The sequence below is a fragment of the Amia ocellicauda genome, chromosome 1 (genome assembly GCF_036373705.1).
Source record: "Amia ocellicauda isolate fAmiCal2 chromosome 1, fAmiCal2.hap1, whole genome shotgun sequence".
Taxonomy (NCBI): Eukaryota; Metazoa; Chordata; class Actinopteri; order Amiiformes; family Amiidae; genus Amia; species Amia ocellicauda.
Genome location: NC_089850.1, coordinates 32169755 through 32192179, shown reverse-complemented (window position 1 = coordinate 32192179; position 22425 = coordinate 32169755). Strand labels below are relative to the sequence as shown.

Here is a 22425-nt window from a genome sequence, read left to right as displayed (position 1 = left end):
AGAGAATACTGCTGCTTTTCAAAATGACAGTATCTATCTGCTGATTTAGGGATATAAAATTAACTCAATCAGCACATGTAACGTATATTCATAATAGTCTGGTTGTATAAATGTTGGTTGATTTTATTTTTAACTCAACAAGATCAGAACTTACATCTATCTTCTGGATTCTCTGTTGATGCAGAAGAGTTTTGTTGAATGTATAAATATTAATTTTGTATGTTGAGTCACGCGTCAGATAGGGAACCTAGGGATAAATATTTTAAAAATCAGCACTTTATATAATCTTTACTTTGTACACATTTTTCAGGAAATATTGTCATTTTGTCTCCATACCATGTTTTCCACTGGCCAGTTCTTCAGCGATGACTGTAACTCCTGGGGTGTTCTTCCAAACCCCCATAGCTCAAATACTGACCTGAATGAACACAAACCGCTATTATTCACAAATAGGTGAAAAGGACTGGTTCAGTTCTTAAAGCCCTTAAAAGCCCTTTCTGTGTGATACCCCAAAACAATGCATGTGGCAAAAATACAAGGAAATATAATAACAGGCCCAATATTAGCTGTACGCTGATTGTTTTTCTCCATTAGATTAACATGTAAAGAAAATTCAAACATCAGCAAGATAAGCTGACTGAAAACATATTCACTTGCCGACAATAATTGGCTTCAGTCTACTTCTACAAACACATCTTTACAGCCTATCAAAGTTAAAAAAATAGCTGGAAAGTTGTTTTTTCACAGGTACTTACTTTGCACACACAGTTCGTTTCATAACCCTTCTTATCCCTTCCTCTGAAACACTGTTGAGGACCCAGAATGGGGACTGAAACAAATCACAGAAGTTTTGATCAAACACAGTGATTGCACGTTAGTGAATATGTCATCAGTAGAAATGCAAGATGAAAAAAGCAATAATGAGGAAAACTACAAGAAGAACCTGGAAGAAATCCATTGGCTTGTACATTTCCTCACCTCTGCCAATGTAACAGGCAAATAGTCACTATGGCATATCTATCTATCTCTTTATCTATGGCAAATTGGGATGGAACCATAAAGAAACACTATCATTGGACTAACATTTTACCATATATATATATATATTCAATTTCTCTTTATTATACTCCACCTCCTTCATATTTGAATATCCCAGTATTTTCATAAAAGTTGTTTCTTTGCTTTTTTATCATTTTAATGCATATTACAAAAGTATCACATTTGGAAAGTGGTATGTCACTGTGTAAAGGCACTACTTGATTGTACATGCCTATTTAGTTAATCCAATAATATGACAGGTATGTTGAAGTATATTTTCGTTTTTAGTTATTATTTAAACTTGCAAGAATACATTGGGATGTGCTACGTTTCAATAATGCAACCTGTTGATGCCTAACCGAATTAAAATATAAATAAAAATAAAAATACCTTTTCATCAAAGTTTTCTTCTGGGATAAACGATTCTCCATTGAGCGAAAGCAGGGATTTGATTTCCTTCAAATAAAAATATTATAATCGTATCACATGTTGTAAGAGTACATCGTGCAAACATTTCTGTCTGAAACTTTGATTAAGTTTTCCTTCTGTCGCGCAGTAGTGGAAGAAATGGGAAACTTAAACTGAATGATTGTATGGATAAATATATTATAATACATTTTATTATTATTATCTAAGTGATCGAGAATCAGCTAGTGTTTTGGACATTGCTATATACATATAAAACCTGCAACGGATCAATTACACACACACACAACGATAGCGTCCCAACTTTAAATTATTATTATTATAATATTTGTACAACTGTATCTTGACTTATCCAATTATCCACACACACATTAAAAAAACAACTTCTAATTGTACACGTTTTTACATACCGGTAGTCTGAATTCAATGTTTTCTTGGGCTACATGTAATAAATATTTCCTACACGTTCTGCTACAGTGCAGCGCCATTGTAATGTCCCCTTAAAACACATCCTACAAGAAACAGCCTCCACCTTGACATGTAGTTCCGACATTGAAAACTGAGCACATCCTCTTTGGAAACGCACAGTGATATTGTAATGATATTTCACTTTTACATCGACATTTAAATGCATCAATCTGTTTCAACCGAGACACTTTGTATGGTCAATTCTTACGTTTGTAGGTCACTAAACAAAATCCAGGAATGCCGTTAATAACAGTTCATTTTAAACGTAAGTCATTAGTATGCAAAAAGTTACTGTAAAAACGATATTTGCCGTTATTTGCATTTTGTATCTGTTTCACAACGGGAGTGAAACAATAAACAGCACAATAAGAGACACAAAATCCAAAGAAGTGAGTAAACCTCTTGTAAGGAAGCTGCGGGCGCGTTGTCGTAGCGCAGACGTCTGCGGGATTCCAGCGCTCCCATTGGCGGAGCAGCGCAGATCCGTGCAGAGCTGCGGAAACATGCGCAACACGAATGCGACCCTCTTGTTCATGTGTCGGGACAAGATGATTGGATATCGATCAAGTCGTTTGACATCACTCTGGGATGTGATTGGCTGTGCCGCACGTCAATCAGATTTACGGCCAAATGTCAGAAAGTGTCCGTATCAGCTTAACAGGTCGTATAGCAAAGTAGCGACGAGGAGACACGCAGGCACAGGTAAATCAATAATAAATAATAACAGAAGTCATACAATACAGCCAAGAGGAACATATTCAGTCACTTATAAATGTGTGTCTGTTGTGGCACTTTGAAAAGGTCAGTGGGGTGTGCTGTGTTATACGGGTGTCAAATAAATCTCGGAGAAAATAGGACATTTCGTGTTGGTTTCACCTACCCTTTTTAAGATTAACGTTGGTTTGTAATGTGTAGTTAATACTTCGATACTTGGTGGCATTAAATAAGCATACAAACTATTACGTTAGGAGAGAGCCTTCTGATTTTAGATGCATTGTCAACCCTGTTCAACTTTAAAGAACCAGATGTGTTGTTTTAGTCCAGAGATCTCCACATCTGTAGAACATGGAATTGAAACGTCTACATGCAATAGGATGCAGCTGTTTATCACGAAAGGAGTGTTTCCAACTATATTAATTGAATGTAAGCATTTAGTGTTGCAAATACATTTCAGTTCCAGGTAATTCACATATTTTTGAGACTAAAATGGAAATTAATGTCTGTTTCTTATCTCCACAGAAGACACTGAGGATGCTGGTGCATTTTTAGAAGATACACTGTAGCTATATTACCAGGAGCAAGAGAACGAACATGGAAAGAGAGGATGCCACTGTTCATGGTAACCTTAGAAATGCGAGTCATGTTAGCACCGTTGAAGGGTTAACCCAGAACTGGCAGAGATGGTCAAATGATCACTCGGAGTACCAGAAACACAATCCCTTCAGTAACAACAAGACAATGACAGTGCACTTCCAGAAAGGGCAGGAGGGATACGGGAGGCCGAGAGAGGGCTCCGAGACCGAGCGGAGGGGACGGGATGCCCACAGCCACGTTGGAAAAGAGGTGCAGGAGCTGTGTCTGATCATCCAAAGCGTTGGAGAGCGCCGAGAGGACGGGGCCACCGTGGTCGAGTTTGGGAAGCTGTTCGAGCGGTATGTGACCATCTCCAACAAAGTGGTGGGGCTCCTCCTGAGGGCGCGGAGGCAGGGGCTGGTTGCCTTCGAGGGAGAGATGCTCTGGCAAGGAAGAGACGACCGCGTCCGCATTGCACTGCTTCCGTGCAGAGGGGCGAGGTGGTGAAGGTTCACTCAGGTTTGCTTTCAACACCACAGTGTCGTTTTTATAAAGAACAGCTATTCTCCAAAATAACGTCAGCCTAAAAAAGGGCCACATTAGGGTGGATGCGGGAAGCCTCTGGCAAACACAGCCACAGGATCAGGTGACACTGGAGGAATTTGCATTTGGCAGGGAGTCAGCATTTTTATTTAATCCAGGCTAAGTGGCTAGTGCAATTAGAAGAGTATGTGCCAGAAGATCCGTGCTGAAACGTTTACCTAATATGCAGAGGTATTTTCCACAATGAGAGACAGCTGGAAATATGCAATAATGTTGTTAGTCACAACCACACAGTGATCTGTAATGGCACAATAATTTAAGCGATGACAGATAATTGTATACTTTAAAACAAAACCGTGATTGATTAATCTGAATTGTGCTATTGCAGTGAAGTTGACGTTTCTGTGAAAAGAAACACATAGAATTGTGTAGTTTGCAACAGAAGATCAAGCCTATTCATATTGTCTACACACACACACACACAAAAAAGTCCTAAGCTCATGATTGGGGTGCTAATATATAGAAGTGTATATGATATATATAAATTCATTAGTAATGCGTGTGCATTCAATTAACATTTTAACTGAACTGAAGAGAAGCTATATCACATATTATATAACTTCTATTGTTTAACCTCTGTTATAATGTCAATTTTTGCTAAAAACGATTTAATTATTTGTCACTAGATTTAAGAAAACAATTGTACACTTTTGTAGGTATTTTCAATGTTATTTGTAAGAATTGTATTTATACCAATTACAGAAAATGTTTCAACTCATATGTATGTTATGCAAAATAACATGTATATATGCAACAAAAAAACAAAACAGTTGTAAAGAGAAAAGCACCAGCAATAAATCAGCTTTTGAATCAATACAGATGTTTAATTCCAAATGAATATATTACTATACAGATCTCAATCCCACACACTAGTAAGTTCAGTACAAATTCAGTAACGTTGTACAATGTATTTGTATATGAAAGATCATTCAAAATAGTTCACCAGTAGGAGGTGTGCAATAAAACAAGATCAGTTTATTTACTGTCAAGATCAGATAATCGTGCATTTGTTGTAGTCCTTTAGCTACTCGGTCATATATACCATGAACAAAAAATTAGATTACAATGCGTTACAAACATCTCCTACCCCATAGGACAGGGTCAGTTCACCCTACTGGAGATTGCAAGAGTAAATCCATGCCTTTTCCACTCACCAACATATTGGAGTCTTTTCTGTTTTAACAGACACATAAGCTTGTCTACATTGTATTGGAGTCAATGGTGACAGGATCCCATTTTCCACCTCATTCATCCCAGGACACACCTGCACGTATCTCTGGTTCCCCTGTTTAGGCTGTATAATCATTCATTCGTATTTCCACAATACAATTTGTTAGGAAATACTATATTTTTAATTTGTTTTTATTTATTTTACACCAACATAGTGCAGTGTTTAAAAGGCAGGGAGGTTAATCACATGAGTTCTGTAATATAAAGTTCCTGAAACATATTAACTAGATCATTACTGTATAGTATAGCACATGCGTTCACACAAGAATTAAAATAAAATTGTAAACAAGTTAATCTTTTTTTTAATTTGTTGAAAATTAAAAAAAATCTTCACAGCAGACTGCAACAGAAGGAATCATTTGGAACTAAATTGAGATGTTTACTATTTCTTATATTTGTTTATTACAGAGTCTGAAATTAAGTACCCTTTAAAATGATTAGTAAATACATTGGTTACAGATTTAACTATATAATGAGTTACCCTTCCTGTTCAGGCTGTTTACACACATATTACTGGTCTCGTTCCAAAGTGCAAAATAACATGAGGTAGTGGAGCTCAGCCCAGATTCAGTTGCTTTCACTGAGGGAATTAAGCCGTTGGATGAGCTGTTCAGCCTGTTTAAAACAAACGGAGCAAAACAAGAAATATTATATTCTGTCATTCTAATCTATTTCATGATAAGAAAATGAAAACAATTTAAATACAAACATGCACATACAAATATGCCCACAGTTCACAAACAGAGGCACCAGAGGGCGCTATGATATTACTATAGGAAACTGTTCACAGGTGCTTTACAATCCCTGCAAAGACTGCTCATAGGTATATCTGCAGATAACCTGGGTCATGTGACAGCTCTGTAGGCTTGCACAGATTAAAACAAATAATTAAAAAGCGGTTTCCTTAAATATAATTATTTCCTATCATTGCGTGGTCCAATCAAAAGTAGATGTGTAACACTAGTGTACAGGGTTGTGCAAACTCAAAGCTGAATCTGTGTGCTCGTGTCCCATACTTACTGTAACGAACCAGTACGAGTCAATTCTGTAAAATATTTTGGACATGAAACCCATCTCACTAGCAGGTGCCAACACATGAAGGTGCAGATGATTTACAGAGCTAAACGGGGGCCAGTGGAAACCCAGCCTGTAGAAAATACAATTAAAATAAAAATCAACATGTGATGAGCATCAACATGCGTGACAGAGCATATTAGAACTAGTCCCTGCCAGAGAGTACAGGACAGGACGGGACAGGACGTGCTCAAGCCATAGTGTTGTATAAAGAGGAACTTCTCACATTTTGTACCAGGGATGGATGAGAGAAAAGGAGCATTTTATTTACTAACAAAAGCTGAGACAGTAACACAAATGTGACAATTTACACAAGTTAAAATACTAACACATTAGATTAATCACCAACCATATTCTGTGGTGTTGCTGGTTGCAGGGTCACTTAAATTAGGTAACAAGTTCTTGTTTTCCCTATATTGCTCCCTCTTCCTTTATTAATTTGTTCTAACCAGCATTCATTTCACGATGCCATAACAGTACCTCGTGATGACAGAAACTGAGAGAAAATAAACTACACTGACCTCCAAGCTGAGCCTCCTTAAACAGACCAAAGAGACAAACATTCGAATGCTGCCGACGATGGCTCAGAGTGGAAAAAGACACCCACTCCATTTTCGTAGAACAGATATGAGTATTAAAAGCTAACCTGACGTCACTGAGGTCTGTAATGTTGTTCTTCTGCAGCACCGATTTTCCCACCTCCACCATCTTCTCCACTGCGCAGAAACAGAGGCGTCACATGTAGGAATGTTACAAAATGAGTTCACAGGCCTATAAATAAAAAAAGCTTAACCACATCAAAACGTAATCCAAAGATTGATGTAGCTTACATTTCTTTAGCATTATTTCCTTTTGGGTCAGGCAGAGGCACTTTCAATGCAGAGCAATGCCAGTGTTTTATTATTTACTGTTGACTATTTAGATTTGAAACAGTCTGAACATGAGCATAGGGAAATAATCTAGAGCTGAATATGTCCATGTCATAGTAGGAACTTCAAGGGGGGAAAGGTTTTAAACTGCATCTCTTAAATGTTATTTGTATCAGAACAACATCTTGAAGGGATATTTCAATTTGTGTTTATGATACAGTAAAGAAATGCTAAAACTGTTAGTACTTGTGTTTCAAAGTAGCCCATGGTTTCATCAATACATTTACCTAATGGTACATGATCCTTTGTGAGGCTTCTGCAGTTTCCAACATGTTTCACGGGCACAACAAGGTAGTGCTGAGGAGCTCCTGGCTTTATATCTTTAAAACATGCCAGATCTCCATCCTGAGATGAAAAGAGAAACAGTACATGAAAAAGCACTGTAATTTGACTCTACAATTCCCCCCCAAAAAACACAAATGAAACAATATACTTTAGACCACTATCCTCTTCGGTCCCAAGGTCGATTGTAATTGATGTATTATGCACGCAAATCATTTTTAATTAAATAAATACAAATACAAAACACACACATCAAAATAACTAGAACTGTTAAGTCATTTGACGGAAAATAAAGCTTTCAAGAACAATACGGACAGAAATTGACAGAAATAAGAACTGCTTTCATTCTTTGTCATATAACCTAGAAGCCCAGCCAGCCATAACCCATGAGTAACAAAACGAGTGACCTCACTTTGTGTTCTCATTAATAAATCAGAGTGGCGTCAGGATAGCTGATCTGTGAGTGTTGTTGATTGTCCAGGGAGTCCATATCAACTCCAGGGGAATTTCCTTCTGCAAACCAATACACTTAAGCATGTTATCACAGAAAATACGAACAAAGATCCTACTGTACACAGGATTGTCTAGAGCAGTCTTGGTAGCTGCCTCGCTGCCCACTTAAACTTCAGCCAAGGAAGTGCTTCCAGCCAATTCAATCCCATCACTGCAATCTCATGTTAAAGTATACCCCCCACCCTCCCTCCCTCATTCAATTAAGCGATGCATGCCGATACATATCAGCAGCCCAGATCAACCCACTGCTGGATGAAGGCCCAGGATGTTTCCACTTGCTTCCATCTCTAGCTTCCCTTTTCCACGTCACACCTGCGAAGTTGAATCTATTTCATCTTCCCATCTTTTGTGTGTTCATCATGTGTCCCCATCTTGTATGTGCTCATCCATTGCTCTTTTTTCTTCTCTTGGGATCCACAGCGTCCTTTGTCCATCCTTGACCTGTTCTTCTTGCAATGTGTCTGGTGAATAGACATGGTAACACTGTCCCTCTCAGTGACGTCACATGTTCCTGTGCGTTCTCAGATCCATTGATTGATTGATTGATCCCCACCTCCTCCTATCACTCCCACTACATACATCATTCCGTGTTTCTGGGCCGCCTGTAAGTTTGTCGTTTAGTGACCAAGTGAGCACGGGTAGTATGCACTGACCAAATCAGTTTCTCTTGGGGCAAATGGGTAGAACAGAGCGCTGTCGATTCCAAATCTCCTCCATCGCATTGACACGCAGCGCATTTCGCTTTTCCGACTGCTTCTCTTACGGGAGGGAAATCAAACGCTAGATTGGTTACTTACGAAATGCACCAACTCGGTGTCGGTTTGTTGGCTGCCAATTTTACAGAAGATACAGGTCTTGTCGTAGCCGTCCGCCTGAGCCCGGCTCTTCACCGGCCCTGCACTGGGGCCGGCCTGCGCGGCGCCCTCAGTAGCTGCCATGGTCTCCGCTCAGCCTCTGGCGAAGAAGCGTCAGGCCGGCGCGGCGATCGCAGAGTCATCGAGCACAAGGAAAAGTAGATGATACACGACAGTGCTATTAAGCGTAGTCTGAAACTGATACAGTATTGATATTATTTAGTGCACGTATGAATCATATTTTTTTTAACTTTAAGTATTATTATTATTATGCAATCATAATTTGAATTATCATTATAATAATCCGAATATATGCAACCACAAGGCAGCTAAAGTACGTGCGTAAAGTACTAGTAACTTTAGACCTCCAGTCAAGTGTTGAGCAAAAGGAGGATTTTGTGGAAATCACGACCATGCCGTAACCTTTCCGAGATTGTCGTCAGGTCTCTTTTTACATCAGTTAACCATCGCATCAATCAAGTCATTGCACACGTGTATATCGATACATAACCACTAGAGGGCGCAGGAATTGCATTGCAAGACTATAGACAGCACAGGACAGAGTGGTGTCTGTTTCTGAAGCACTGATATTAAGTCAGAAAGAGTACATTGTCTTTGTTTTCATTTAACGTTCACTCTTATTCATGGAACAGCATATGTTGGATATACATATTCCATATTTCTATATTTTATAATTAATTAGCATGCTGTCCAAACCTAGCAGAAAATCTATAATATGTGAAATGCACTAGAAATCGTCTCATATTGACACAAGTAATGATAAAAACAGAGGCATGAATGGGGAATATGTAAAATGCTTTTATTCCCACTGCAGTATCACCATGGTGCAAACATCGCACTTTAGTTCGATGAAAATGCGTTATGGAGCCTATACTATAGTTTTCAGTTAGACTAGTATCAACAATTTTGCAAATATCACCAGCATTTTTTAACAAAAAACATAAAAAGTTGACATTGGGAAAAATTAGGAAGATTCAGTGAATATGCATTAAATACTAATATATGTCTGTCTCCCGTTATCAAGACAACGTCCCTGGTCCAGCATTGCATGCCATATCCTGCCATTATACATAATAGCCTTACACAAATCATTGATCAGATATACGAAGCCTTTCGGACTTCCCCAATATCTGTAATAGATGACACATTCCAAAACACATCTTCAGCATTGTACAGTACAGACTTGACAGCACAAACGCCAGGGATTTGTCGCTCCTTCCACCCACAGGAGTTGCAATGCCATACCTTAAAATACAGGTCAATTAAACAGGTAAAGGTAAGCAATCAGAAATAAATAATTTCACACGTTTCACCCATCCATTTGGGCTAATTTCCAGAATACACAAAGACATTAGTAGTGTTTTTTCTATTTGATGCAGACATATTCAGGGCACATTCTAAATAATCAGTGTGAACAGTCATGCATCATAACACCTTCCAAACAAAGATATTTTTCAATACCCACAGGATTAGCTTCAAATTGACCACATTGGCGTTAAATCAGCCTTGTCACATTTCTTGCAATGTGGATCCACAGCAACACATAAACTATCTTCAGTGAGGCCATCTCTAGGGGGTCTGTGTGAGGTGATATCCGTCACCACATCATGCAGACATAACCCGTGACTATCAACCCATGATTTTGCAAACCATCAATATCTAAAGTATGCTTTACTGAGTTGCCCAAACCCAACTAACCAAATAAATTCGTCTTGCTCTTCTTTTTTTAGAAATGGTTTTTGGTTCAAATCTACCCAGTGTGGCATAATAAGACAATGTTGCCACAATTCCAGCCTGTTTGGTGTTAAATTGACAATGATCGACGCATCAACCCATTGTACATTATTAAGCAAAGTCAATGTTGGTGTATACACTAGTCCACTAGCTCCATCTGAAACGGAACAAGTGCAGTATTTATTCTTTGTTAACATCTGTCGACCGACCCACACATGGGGCCTTCTTAAGCTGATCAACATGAAACCTTTTTCCCCCACTGCTTCCTCCCTTTGACAAGTTTATACAAGCTGCGTCCACATATGTCCATAATTATATAGGGACCTCTCCAATTAGCAAGACAGAGACAGTCTCCCAATTCGAATTCGGTTTCCTTAACATTTTTGTCGAAGTACACTTTGTTGTATTGTTGAACGCGTCCCAATTGCCTAGCAGCTGGTTACAAGATAGACGGCAGGGCCTTACTCAAATTGTCAATGTATTTTTCACAAGACCACCCATCTGCCAAGGGTGTATGCATCTCGAAAAGCAAATGTTCTGGAAATCTAATTTTTCTTCCTGTCATCAATTCTAGGGGCTGAAGCCTGTGCTCTTATGTATCACACCCCTGAGTGACATCAACATGCTCTGCAGATTGACAATCCAATTAGAGCCATTCCTGAACCGTTTTTTCAATAGTTTTCAGGGTCCGATAGAGTTGCTCCACCATGCCAGAAGACTGAGGATGGTGTGCGATGTGAAGCAAATGTTTAATTCCTAATCCATTTGACAGCTCTCTATGATTTTGTCCAGTGAAAGGAGTTCCTCTGTCACTTTCCAAAGTGTTTGGAAGTCCCCATCTACAGCAGACTTTATTTCCATAGGACTTTAGCTGTGGCTTTTGCTGTATCTGATTTGCACAAGTCAAGCAGTTTAGGCAGTGTCTCTCAATGTCTTTTTTCGTGTTTGTCCACCAAAAAGTACTACAAAGCCTATCCCCTGTCTTTTGCATGCCCAAATGATCTCCATATTCACAATTTTTTTATTTACATTTTCTCAATCCTTCAGTGAGGTTCACAGCCTTTCACGCTTTGTTCATTCTGATCTTTGTATGTTCGTTTCTGTTCTACACAACTCTCTAATTTAGATGCCATAGCTCTTTGGCTGGTGACTAGTCCTTTTTATTTTCTGATGGAATTTTGTGCACAGTATACTGGCCTTTTACCCAGGTGAATGGTTTCTTTACTGGAAACCTTGTATCTTTTCTGGAAAATTAGATGCGACTCATTGAGCATTTGTCAACATAGAGGCAACCCGCACCCGGAAACACACAGCAACAGCTGGGAATGTGCCCATCTTAGCCACACCACTCTTCACTTTATTATTATAACATTACCAAAGAAATGAATTTCATTAAAAAATGCATTATATATTTTTTCTTGACTATTAAAAGTCAAGTAAAATCAATTGCATGTTTAAAATGAAATAATTCAAACATTTAGTTTATAACCAATACAAAAAAAAACAACAAAAAAAACTCAGTAGATACAATACATGTTTTATTTTTAAAACATTGCAACAGTGTAATAAATATATAATTGCTTATCCCACAGAGCATGGAACATTTTTGGTCTCACAAAGAACACGTATGGAGTACTACATGGCTTACTTTGCTATAGTGTTTCATCAGTGTTTTTATATATATATATATATATATATATATATATATATGCAATAATCAGACAAGGCTTACATTTTTAGAAAGAAAATATGATGGCAGTTCCAGACTTGAGCTTTTGCTTGGATTTTTTATTTTATTTACTTTCTTACATTTCATAGTTGATGTGAACTTCGAGAATGGTAAACACATGGTCAATCAATCATTTAGTGAAAGACATGACCCAATAATAGCATACATGTTGTTTAGTCATAAATAAACCACAATGCCTAAAACAGGACTGGGACAGATGGCCTCCGGTGGAAGGATATGACATTCTATTAGAACATATTTAATGGTAAATAACAGCCACTGTGATATATATGCAGTCTTCTATAGAAATACATTGAGAAAAAGACGCTGTTAGCAGAGGAATTCATCATGCTTTAAATAAATTAACACACCTGAGTTTTTCCCTACCCTATCGATGCGAGTGGTTCATATGCATCAATACACAAGTTAATTTTCCAAGCAGCTGTGAATGTTAGCAGAAGAACAGAACCAGCACTGGTGCACTGGCAGACAGTACATTCCACAGACAACAACAACCATTTAGATCTCACAATTCATTTTCAGACTGTTACCTTCTCACACGCTCAAAGTTTTATACATGAAGAAGGTTGATGAAGTGAAAAATAACACTCTGAATCACTTGCACTAAATTCTTTGTGAATGACTGGTCTCATCCGTCTCTACAATGCTCCAAGCCTAAGGCATTTAGTACTGCACTTAATGCAGGGAAAGACTTTGATTGTAGAGCAACATTTGTATTTAAAACAATGATAATTAAATAATCCTAAAGGAAACATTGCATTCCTGACAATCCAGTGCCAGCACTGAAAGAAAAAACTAAGAAAATTCAAACAGAAAACTAAACAAACAAAAATAATTTCCTTATATGATAAGGGAATACATACATTTCATTTACAAGTTTTGTTTATTAATATATAAAAGAAAAACAAAATATCTGAAAAAATACACACACAAACATAAAAATTACACATACAAACACAAACAAACATTTGGTCAAAATATAAATGGTTTGTGCATTGATTTTCTTTTGATGGGACGGATTGATCAAGTCTACAATGTTTTCTTAGAATTACTAAGTGATGCATGAAAAAGTAAAAGAGAATACACGATTTCTTGTGTACAAAATGAAGCACATGACGTGGTGAAACACTATCCTGATTTCTCCGTGTCTTCAGTTTGGCCCAACCACCTATTGAAATAAACCAGAAAAACGAGAACAAACAAGGAGGCGACAAACTCCCCCATCAGCACTTCCTTTGGCCAGCTTGTAGTGGTTTGGGACTTGTACAGCCGCGAAGTTTGGCCAGCATGCTGTGGCACAGGAAGCCTCACAAGCACTGCTTTGTGGTCTAAGGCAGCCAGCAGTGTGAATGTAACCAACCAGTCCTCTCAACTGTTGGCCCTTATGTAAACTATGTACATAACTAAGGCAACTCATTACTCCAGTCCTCGGCTTTTTTACTCGAAGGTCCATACTTCAAGCTCTTGAATGATAAAGTCTTCCTTCTTGGACAGCGGTTCGTTGTGGAAAGTGTGGCAGGGATAGCTGGAGCCGTGGTACAAGTCTGCATCCATCCACAGGCCAAAGTGTCCCCTAGAGACACAAAATGCTTCATATTAGAAGAATGAATTGCACAGTATGTCGTTTCATCACATGACCACACCATTTCAACAGGGACACCTTTTCTACTGTACTTTCCCTCATACCCATACAATTCATTTCAGAGATCAACAGTTTAGGCTTGTAAACTGGAATATTCACAATACATACAATTTACAATTATAGTACTGCCAAAACATACAGATTTGAGATAGCACATGATCTAAAGTTGAAAAGAGGGTTCACTGCTGCAATAACAACAAAACCGAGCCTGCGATTGAGCACTCACCCTCCACATCCCAGCTGTATGGAGTCGGTGTCTCCTTTGATGAAGTAAGAATTTTCTCCACTCCACCTGAACATCTGTGGGAACAAAACCAAATAAACAAATAAGCAACCTGTGAACCATAATACACAGAATCACAAGAACAGAAAGCACTGAATTTCAATACTAAATATAGAACAATGCGAAAGACAAAACATAAATACAGTCCACGCTTACCTTAAACTCAGGACTAAAGGTGTAGAGGAATGTCTCTCCTGTGCCGTAGCAGTGATCGCTGACTCTGAACGGATGTGACGTGAGCGCCCCAAACACCTGAGAGGTGCAGACAGACCGTACATTAATACATCCGAAGATGAAGTGTTACATCACACAGGCATTGAAACAAGCTCCAGTGCAATAGCGGTGCGAGGGACATACCCGATTGTCCATATCTTTAATGACCAAGAGCACTGGGTTGTCCAGCTGGGCCAGGTTGCGGTACAGGGTTTTCAGGCTCGATCCGTGAACAGCCGTACTGTACACTAATCGCCATGGATAGCCCTGAGTGCGGGCTGGCAGGCGCTGTGCGAGCTATGGAGGCGACAAAACATGTCTCTCGTATTAGTGCGACGTTTCTTCTCAATATGTCCCTTTTTTCCTCTTTGTTTTAGAGTTACATTAATCTACAGTTACCATTCCCATATATTGTCAACTTTGATAGAATATAACTAAACATGAGCAGTCCTGTTTCAGTTTAAGTAAAATCACTGGATCTGGAAGCAACATTTCTTTCTGGAATCTTTGCAGTTAACTTTACTGAATCAGAAATGGATATCACTGACACCCCCTAGTGGTTAGTAAAGGAATGTTTATCCCCCATTCATTGCTGAAGTTGTCTTATTCGTTTCAGAAGTAAGTGTGTTATGCAGTCACTTTAGTCTGCAGATATTATACAACGCGATTTTAAATAGATTGAGAGTGGTGTATACCATTTAGTTCCAAGTAGTCAAACGGGATGGCCTTCAGTTTTATGACATGGTTTAATATTAAGTGAAAGAGTAACGAATACCTCTTAATATGAATGATGAGATGATTCATAAATATTAACAGTCTATGGACTATGCTTACCCTTTCAATGTGCATCTCCTCCAACAGCACACTGTCATCAATCAGCACAGGCAGCAGGTCTTCCACATCCTCCTCCTCCTCGTCATAGCTGCCACAGCTCTGCCGTCGTTTTGCCTCATTAACAGTAATGATCTGTGGAGAAGAAAGAAAAATAAACACTCAAGTTCACTGGCCAATGTGACATTTATTTATACAACTTGGCGAAATATCAACATGGCCATTTTTAGCATTTAAACAAATAAAACGCACCAAAAACATCTTTTCCAAAAGATTTTCACACGTGATTTACACTCTAAAAGTGTAAATCAAAAAGTGTTAGTTGCCATTTCTAACTGTATAACACGTTAAACTTTTTTTTTTACAAGGTAAGTGGTTAGGAAACATACATATAATAAGAGACAGTGGGGGACTTTCCCACAACAGTGGTGGGTTGTCGGTGCTGTCTCGTCTCGCACATGTATAGGAAGAGTTTGAGGCGGTTGTCCTATTCTGTGATTACAGCTGGTAAATGTGTGTGATGGGTTAGTGATTTCATGAATTGTGACTGGCAATCACGCACCACGTCTCCTGTTGATGTTGTCAAATACATTTGCTGTATTTTTATTTTTTCTATATGGTTCTTAGTTTTGGAACAATCTTGTAAATAGACAGTTAATTTAAGTAATGGTTTATAAAAATAGAATCATACCATTGAGTTTCAGATTTAACAGACACAAATAATTAAAAATAAACACAATATTAGATCATTTTCAGTACCATAACATGATGAAATCTCCATACCTAATAAAATATAAAACTCCAGCTAATTTAACAATAGTACCCTACACAATTAAAGTGAGTAAACTTGACATATATAGCACAACATCAAGCACAAAATTGAGCAGACAAACACAGCAGCTTCTATTAGTTTGGTCTTGTGCATCATGCATGGCTTCGCCTTAAAAGGACAAGCCATAGTCAAATAACATGGTTTGCTTGAGCATGAATTTCTTAAAACATCTCATAATGTACACAATATCATCCTTGAAAGTACACTTCGTCATGCCTTATATTATGTTATGTTAACATAACTGAACTGAACATCTTATGCCAGAAACTAACCTCCACATATGGTTCTTCATTTTTCTTCGCAAAGTACAAAACCTTGATATTCAATGGCATTGTCCACATTGCTAATGCTTATTTTTCTTCCATGTGCTGCACTGTGCTAGAGACTACACAGATGTGTTTTATAGGCATACATTTTTTTTTTATTCAAACTGAAATGATCCCATTGGCTGCTTCACTACAGTGGGAAGTTTCAATTCTTAGAATCAGAAAGTGAAAGTCAAAGGAACAAGAGGGCAGTATGCCCTAATATGGTACAAACAGGAAACTCCATTTTCCACAATGGGTACTTTCTCACGAGTGGCATTCGACTTTGCCATTTCGAGATGCTGAGGCTACACCTGATTCATGATTTTCACATGATGGGGAAAAAAAAATAGTATTTTGTGATCCAGCCTAAAATCTCTGGATTTTCACTGGGTGACATCATAATCTACAGAATACACTTTTTCTGTTACATGGACAACACTCACCTCCCAGCTTTTCGGAGTTGGATCACTAAAGAAGTTGTCTATCATATTGAGCTCATCCTTCTCCACCACAATGAAGCCTTGCTCTTTGGCATCTTTTCCATAGATCTCTGGAGACCACTGCACAAAGAAGGCATACAGATGATCCACCCTGAAAAATGAATGAAGTGTGAGGTTAAGGAAAGCAATTCCTACTATGGAAGTAAACAAAAAAACAAAAGCCACAAACTTTCTCCAGACCCTGCTTTGGTATCCTTTCTAAGGATTATAGTATCTAAAGCTGAACTCTACAGGGGCTGCCGATCCTCCTGCTGATTTTGCAACATTTGGATTTGAACCCAAGACTAGATCGTTAAAACCAAGAAAAAAAGGACAGGGGTATTTAATTTCTAACAAATAAAATCATGCATACTATTCCTGTAACCTGTACAAACTGTCAGCCAACAGGGAAGAGAGGGGCTCTCTACGCACACTCTCAGCCATAGCTTCCACAGTAAAAATTGTCACTACTAATTTTTTGTAGTTTAGCCTTGTGCACATAAATTATTTGAACTGAACATAGGCCTATATGTTGTTCACTATCACACAAATAAAAAACAATGTGGATAATAGGAGTATTTTCCTGTAAAAGTCACCAGATCAAAAAGACTTCTCACATTCCTATAGTTGATGCGGGAAATGTAAAGAAATGCTGTGACAATGCAAAAACAGGAGTCTTGTCTTGTCTTGTGTGGTTGTACATGATTAACACACCCACATGTGCAGAAGATGGGAGAAGCCCCACCTATCGATGTGAACTATTTCTTTTCTGTTAAAGCATGCAAAAACACAAATCAAAATTGAATAAGTAATAAAGAACGAAGCAGAAGACAGGGAATGGTGTAGCTGTATTTAAGCTGCATTTCAGCTGTGTAAGTATAGTATGTGATTTTTGAGATGGAGATGAACATTCATGTAAATAAAATTCACTTAATAATTCATTGTAATTCATACTAATTTAAAGTGGATGTTCAGATCAGAGAAACAGTTTAAATTCAGTGGGTATTTCAACATATTGAGAAAATAGTCTGTAAAGTGTTAAAACAGATTATGCCTTTCCCTGCAGCTTTAAGCACTGATATGCAGGATTGTGGTATTTATTCAGAATCAATTAGTTTCACAACATAAAACAAACAGCAGTAATCTGATCTATGCATGCTCTTCTTCAAAGTCTCACTTTTTGAGAACAAACTGAAATAAACTACCCAATATACAACATTAAGCCTATATCATGATTTTTAGGTGGAAAATACATTGAAATAATCTTACTTCAGAACTAAATAATATAGTTTAAGTTGTACTGTAATGTTTGACCTTTTGTGATTTGTATGCTATATTCATGCTATCACAATTATTTTACAATCACATAAAATGCAGACAATACCATTTCAGACATTTGTCAATATGAAGGAAAAAAACGATCATGTATTAGAAGCATGTTACATCACAATTAAACCAACTGGTATTAATACTTACTCTCTAACACTGTGAGCAACTCCCATTGTATTCAGGAATATTGACTGTTTAGCACGTTGAGAAAGCTACACGTCTCCTCCTTCACAGTCTATGTGCCTAGTAATGCCTGCAGCACCCTTTTATAGCACAGCATTTAGCTAAGATAAGAGCTTTGTTAATATTCTTAAAAGGTTTCCCAAGGCCAAGAACTGAAGGAATTTCACAACTTGGTTGGAATATTAACTTCAGCTGCCTGCCTAGATTGACTAGCTATTGGCCTATGGCTGACATTTTACTGTGTCAGTCCAAGAGCAGCTACAGTAGCTGCCAAGAACAGAGAGCCTTGCGTTTCAGGTTCACATGCGCTACGTGAGCTTCCTGCAGATCCTCAGCTAAACTTTGGAAGCACATTTTAAAATACTGCAGTCAACAGAAACCTAGATCTTGGTGAAATCTCTCTGTGTTGAACGAGAAACTACCTGAAGATATTCTTGCATACAATTAATTGTTTTCCTGTGATCAAGATTTATGTGGTTCATACTCTTCTAAATCATCAGAGCAAAAGAAAAAGAGTCCCCAACTATTAGCAACACATTGCACTGAATTATATCCAAGTATGCATTTTATTATTTAAACCTTATAGCTATATACCAATGTCATTTTTCAAAGAGCAGATACTAATTTCTACATACATATTTATTTCTACACATCCATACAGGCACACAGGAAACACCCATGTATCTGTCTGAAACCTATGTTCTGCAGTGCAAAGTACTAAATAAATCTCAGTAATGCACTATGGAACATGCACTACAGAACCATAGAGTTTATATAATAGCTTGCAGATATGATGTTAAGTAACCAAATTTGACCAAATTCACCAAGGTATAAAACCTGCTTCCTGCAATGCTGAGATTATTCCTGGGCTGACAAGTGTCATCTCCAAATTGAGCAATCTCCACAAACTGAAGAGTACTTAGGTAATGCATTTTTTATTTTCTCTCATATGGAGGCAATACATATATAATACATTTGAATAATAAGTTGTTAGTATCACACACATGTATTTTTCAAGGAATGCATCAGTCATTTATAATACATCCTTATATGTAATTGTACAGCCCTATGCACCCAATTGAATCAGACAATTATATGATAAAAAATATTTAACATTGTAAGAAGTTGTTTTTTTAGGTAACTTTCTTTTGTGATTGGATCAAATACTGTTATATAAATACTATAACTTAGAGAATAGTTTTATGAAGAGAATCCATAAAAACGTTTTATGAATACAGGCTTTCGAATTTCTACAGCGTTTACAATTAATTTAGGCCATCATGAGTATGGAAACAAGGTTGAGCATTCAGGTAAATAACCTTAAAGAGAGATGCACACGCACAGTTATAAACCACAAGAAAAAATAACTGATTTCCAAATATATATATATATATATATATATCATCAGTCTACTAAACACACTGACCTACACTCACCTAAAGGATTATTAGGAACACCATACTAATACTGTGTTTGACCCCCTTTCGCCTTCAGAACTGCCTTAATTCTACGTGGCATTGATTCAACAAGTTGCTGAAAGCATTCTTTAGAAATGTTGGCCCATATTGATAGGATAGCATCTTGCAGTTGATGGAGATTTGTGGGATGCACATCCAGGGCACGAAGCTCCCGTTCCACCACATCCCAAAGATGCTCTATTGGGTTGAGATCTGGTGACTGTGGGGGCCAGTTTAGTACAGTGAACTCATTGTCATGTTCAAGAAACCAATTTGAAATGATTCGACCTTTGTGACATGGTGCATTATCCTGCTGGAAGTAGCCATCAGAGGATGGGTACATGGTGGTCATAAAGGGATGGACATGGTCAGAAACAATGCTCAGGTAGGCCGTGGCATTTAAACGATGCCCAATTGGCACTAAGGGGCCTAAAGTGTGCCAAGAAAACATCCCCCACACCATTACACCACCACCACCAGCCTGCACAGTGGTAATGTAGTGGAGATGAGTGGTACCCTGTTGGGTCTTCTGCTGTTGTAGCCCATCCGCCTCAAGGTTGTACGTGTTGTGGCTTCACAAATGCTTTGCTGCATACCTCGGTTGTAACGAGTGGTTATTTCAGTCAAAGTTGCTCTTCTATCAGCTTGAATCAGTCGGCCCATTCTCCTCTGACCTCTAGCATCAACAAGGCATTTTCGCCCACAGGACTGCCGCATACTGGATTTTTTTCCCTTTTCACACCATTCTTTGTAAACCCTAGAAATGGTTGTGCGTGAAAATCCCAGTAACTGAGCAGATTGTGAAATACTCAGACCGGCCCATCTGGCACCAACAACCATGCCACGCTCAAAATTGCTTAAATCACCTTTCTTTCCCATTCAGACATTCAGTTTGGAGTTCAGGAGATTGTCTTGACCAGGACCACACCCCTAAATGCATTGAAGCAACTGCCATGTGATTGGTTGATTAGAAAATTGCATTAATGAGAAATTGAACAGGTGTTCCTAATAATCCTTTAGGTGAGTGTATATTGCTTGACACACTACTGAAGACATGCATTAACCCAGACACGTATAAATGACAAATCCTTATTTAGCAGAACTGTATCTCTGCAGAGCATACTACTTGAACTCAGAAAGATCATAAACCTAGTCTCTGTTACGCAAACTATTAAATGGTCCAGCAAGGTACTGCTGCCCATCAGTCTGTAACATGGAAGAACATTAGAAAAACGAGCCTACACATTAACAAAGCAGATTACTTATTTGCAAGATAGCAAACAGACTGTTTCTGAGGCCAAGACTTTACATTTATGTTTCAATGGCAGACATCAAATGCATTCTTGTCCAGCTTCTACTTTATTCTAAAGGTGCCTGATTATAACATGTCAGCTGCAGAGATATAATTATCAAGCTCTTTTCTCTTCTGCTTGGTAAACACATGCAACTACTCTGACTCCAGACATATGAAGTTCAGTGCACATTTCTTCTTCATTAATGTATTTACTGTGAGGTGGAGGCAATCCCCCTCTCCTCCCAGTTAGTTTTCACATCTTTGCAACCTTCACTCAAATAATCAGTAATTAGGAATCTTTACATCTGAAACTTGTGTCTGTGGTATCACTGATGATGTTCTACTAAACTATAATTATTATTGAAGTTTGTCTGTTCTGCTATTATCCCATTCCTCCAGTTTCTATGAAGTGAGAAAATGTTTTTTTTTATTAAATCACTTAAGTAAATATATTAAATTCTAAAGAAAGGGGATAGATAGACAAACAAACTGATAGCAAATGCAAATTTTACAGACTTTAGACTACTCTCAACTGCACAGTATTCACATGCGCTGCGAATACAGTGGTCACTACAGATGACTGAACTTGATTTGATCTCAAATCTGTGGAGCTGTCATTGGCATATCTTTCTTCCAACATAACCGGTTGTATTCACCTGACTGAAAAGAAAACAAGCTCACGGCATCGGTTTGTTTTTGATGCTGTTTTAAGTACTGGCAACACTGACAAACCATTTTTGTATCCTGACTAATGTCACTGAGATTTTGTACCATTGTCCACACACTCAAAAATACATGGTACCATTGATATCACTAGAGCATTTAGCTGCATTTTGTAATATGATTATTTCCATTTTGCCAAGGATTTGACCAACTTTAAGCATGAAATGGACACGTATGTTCAAACAATACTGTAATGAAAAGCTTTTAATTCAGAAAGAGTGAGGAATTAGACCTTTCATGGACTCACCTTTCCTGAGGAACAGCAAACCAGTACTCTGGCTGTTTCCCTCTTCTTCCATACTGGTGAGCTGGACTTGTGCTCTGACTGGCAAATGTCTTTCTCATAGGTTTGCCCACCTTAAAACACAGGAACATTGGAGGATTCTTACTTTTCTCCTCCTTTGACACCAGCATATCTACAGAGAGAAAAATCATATGAGCAATAAATCAGTTTATCCTCTATACAAAGCAAATTCTCCCAGTACAGTTCATTTCATGAAAGAAGTCACAGAAAACAGACAAAAGAAACTCAATGTATTTTGGGTATTCATATTCACATTATATTTAATTGTTTACAAACCGAAAAGTCATCCATACTTTATTCTGCAACTAGCATAACAAATTTAATCATGAATA

General features: G+C 38.0%; 4 protein-coding genes across 14 annotated transcripts in view; 1 reads left to right on the top strand and 3 right to left on the bottom strand.

Moving 5' to 3' along the window:
* The window catches only part of trmt11 (tRNA methyltransferase 11), a 35962-nt gene extending 33550 nt beyond the window's left edge, over positions 1 to 2412 (bottom strand). Inside the window, exons 1-5 of one of the 3 annotated variants that reach the window (XM_066702053.1) lie at positions 2332 to 2412; positions 1429 to 1494; positions 756 to 829; positions 337 to 418; positions 155 to 247 (exon numbers count right to left, since the gene is read on the bottom strand). In XM_066702053.1, coding sequence (XP_066558150.1) covers positions 155 to 247; positions 337 to 418; positions 756 to 829; positions 1429 to 1494; positions 2332 to 2397 — 381 coding nt within the window. In that variant the 5' untranslated portion in view covers positions 2398 to 2412. The other 2 variants (XM_066702063.1, XM_066702044.1) reach the window with 2 other exon arrangements.
* Positions 2413 to 2432: 20 nt separating this feature from the next.
* Positions 2433 to 4642, top strand: LOC136748386 (actin-binding Rho-activating protein). Of its 2 annotated transcripts, none has more exons than XM_066702088.1 (2): positions 2433 to 2634; positions 3172 to 4642. In XM_066702088.1, exon 2 carries the CDS (start codon positions 3244 to 3246, stop codon positions 3730 to 3732), a length of 489 nt encoding a protein of 162 aa, XP_066558185.1. In that variant the 5' UTR covers positions 2433 to 2634; positions 3172 to 3243; the 3' UTR covers positions 3733 to 4642. The 2 variants fall into 2 exon arrangements, with proteins under 2 accessions (XP_066558185.1, XP_066558194.1); XM_066702097.1 differs by lacking the exon at positions 2433 to 2634 and adding an exon at positions 2822 to 3075.
* On the bottom strand, positions 4632 to 8844 carry hint3 (histidine triad nucleotide binding protein 3). Its single transcript, XM_066702074.1, has 5 exons — positions 8654 to 8844; positions 7289 to 7406; positions 6779 to 6848; positions 6079 to 6205; positions 4632 to 5673 (listed from the first exon to the last, which is right to left on the bottom strand). The coding sequence occupies exons 1-5, from the start codon at positions 8792 to 8794 to the stop codon at positions 5626 to 5628; spliced, it is 504 nt and encodes a 167-aa protein (XP_066558171.1). The 5' UTR covers positions 8795 to 8844; the 3' UTR covers positions 4632 to 5625.
* A 3394-nt stretch (positions 8845 to 12238) lies between these two features.
* The window catches only part of LOC136748320 (nuclear receptor coactivator 7), a 36103-nt gene continuing 25916 nt past the window's right edge, over positions 12239 to 22425 (bottom strand). For 6 of the 8 annotated variants that reach the window (XM_066702017.1, XM_066702002.1, XM_066702011.1 and 3 more), the window contains 7 exons: positions 22037 to 22205; positions 16768 to 16915; positions 15188 to 15319; positions 14498 to 14650; positions 14297 to 14392; positions 14084 to 14157; positions 12239 to 13788 (listed from right to left, as the gene is read on the bottom strand). In XM_066702017.1, the coding sequence (XP_066558114.1) occupies positions 13653 to 13788; positions 14084 to 14157; positions 14297 to 14392; positions 14498 to 14650; positions 15188 to 15319; positions 16768 to 16915; positions 22037 to 22205 (908 nt within the window). In that variant the 3' untranslated portion in view covers positions 12239 to 13652. Of the gene's footprint in view, positions 13789 to 14083; positions 14158 to 14296; positions 14393 to 14497; positions 14651 to 15187; positions 15320 to 16288; positions 16396 to 16767; positions 16916 to 18279; positions 18392 to 22036; positions 22206 to 22425 lie in introns of those variants that run through there. The other 2 variants (XM_066702024.1, XM_066702032.1) reach the window with 2 other exon arrangements.

What these genes read in the sequence shown, in the direction of transcription:
- hint3 (XM_066702074.1), bottom strand. Translation starts at nt 8,794, where the DNA reads ATGGCAGCTACTGAGGGCGCCGCGCAGGCCGGCCCCAGTGCAGGGCCG. An exon ending in AAAGGATCATGTACCATTAG is followed by an intron (nt 6,849 to 7,288) that starts GTAAATGTATTG and finishes GTTTCTGCGCAG; the next exon opens with TGGAGAAGATGGTGGAGGTG. An exon ending in ACTCGTACTGGTTCGTTACA is followed by an intron (nt 5,674 to 6,078) that starts GTAAGTATGGGA and finishes TGTTTTAAACAG; the next exon opens with GCTGAACAGCTCATCCAACG.
- LOC136748386 (XM_066702088.1), top strand. Translation starts at nt 3,244, where the DNA reads ATGGAAAGAGAGGATGCCACTGTTCATGGTAACCTTAGAAATGCGAGT.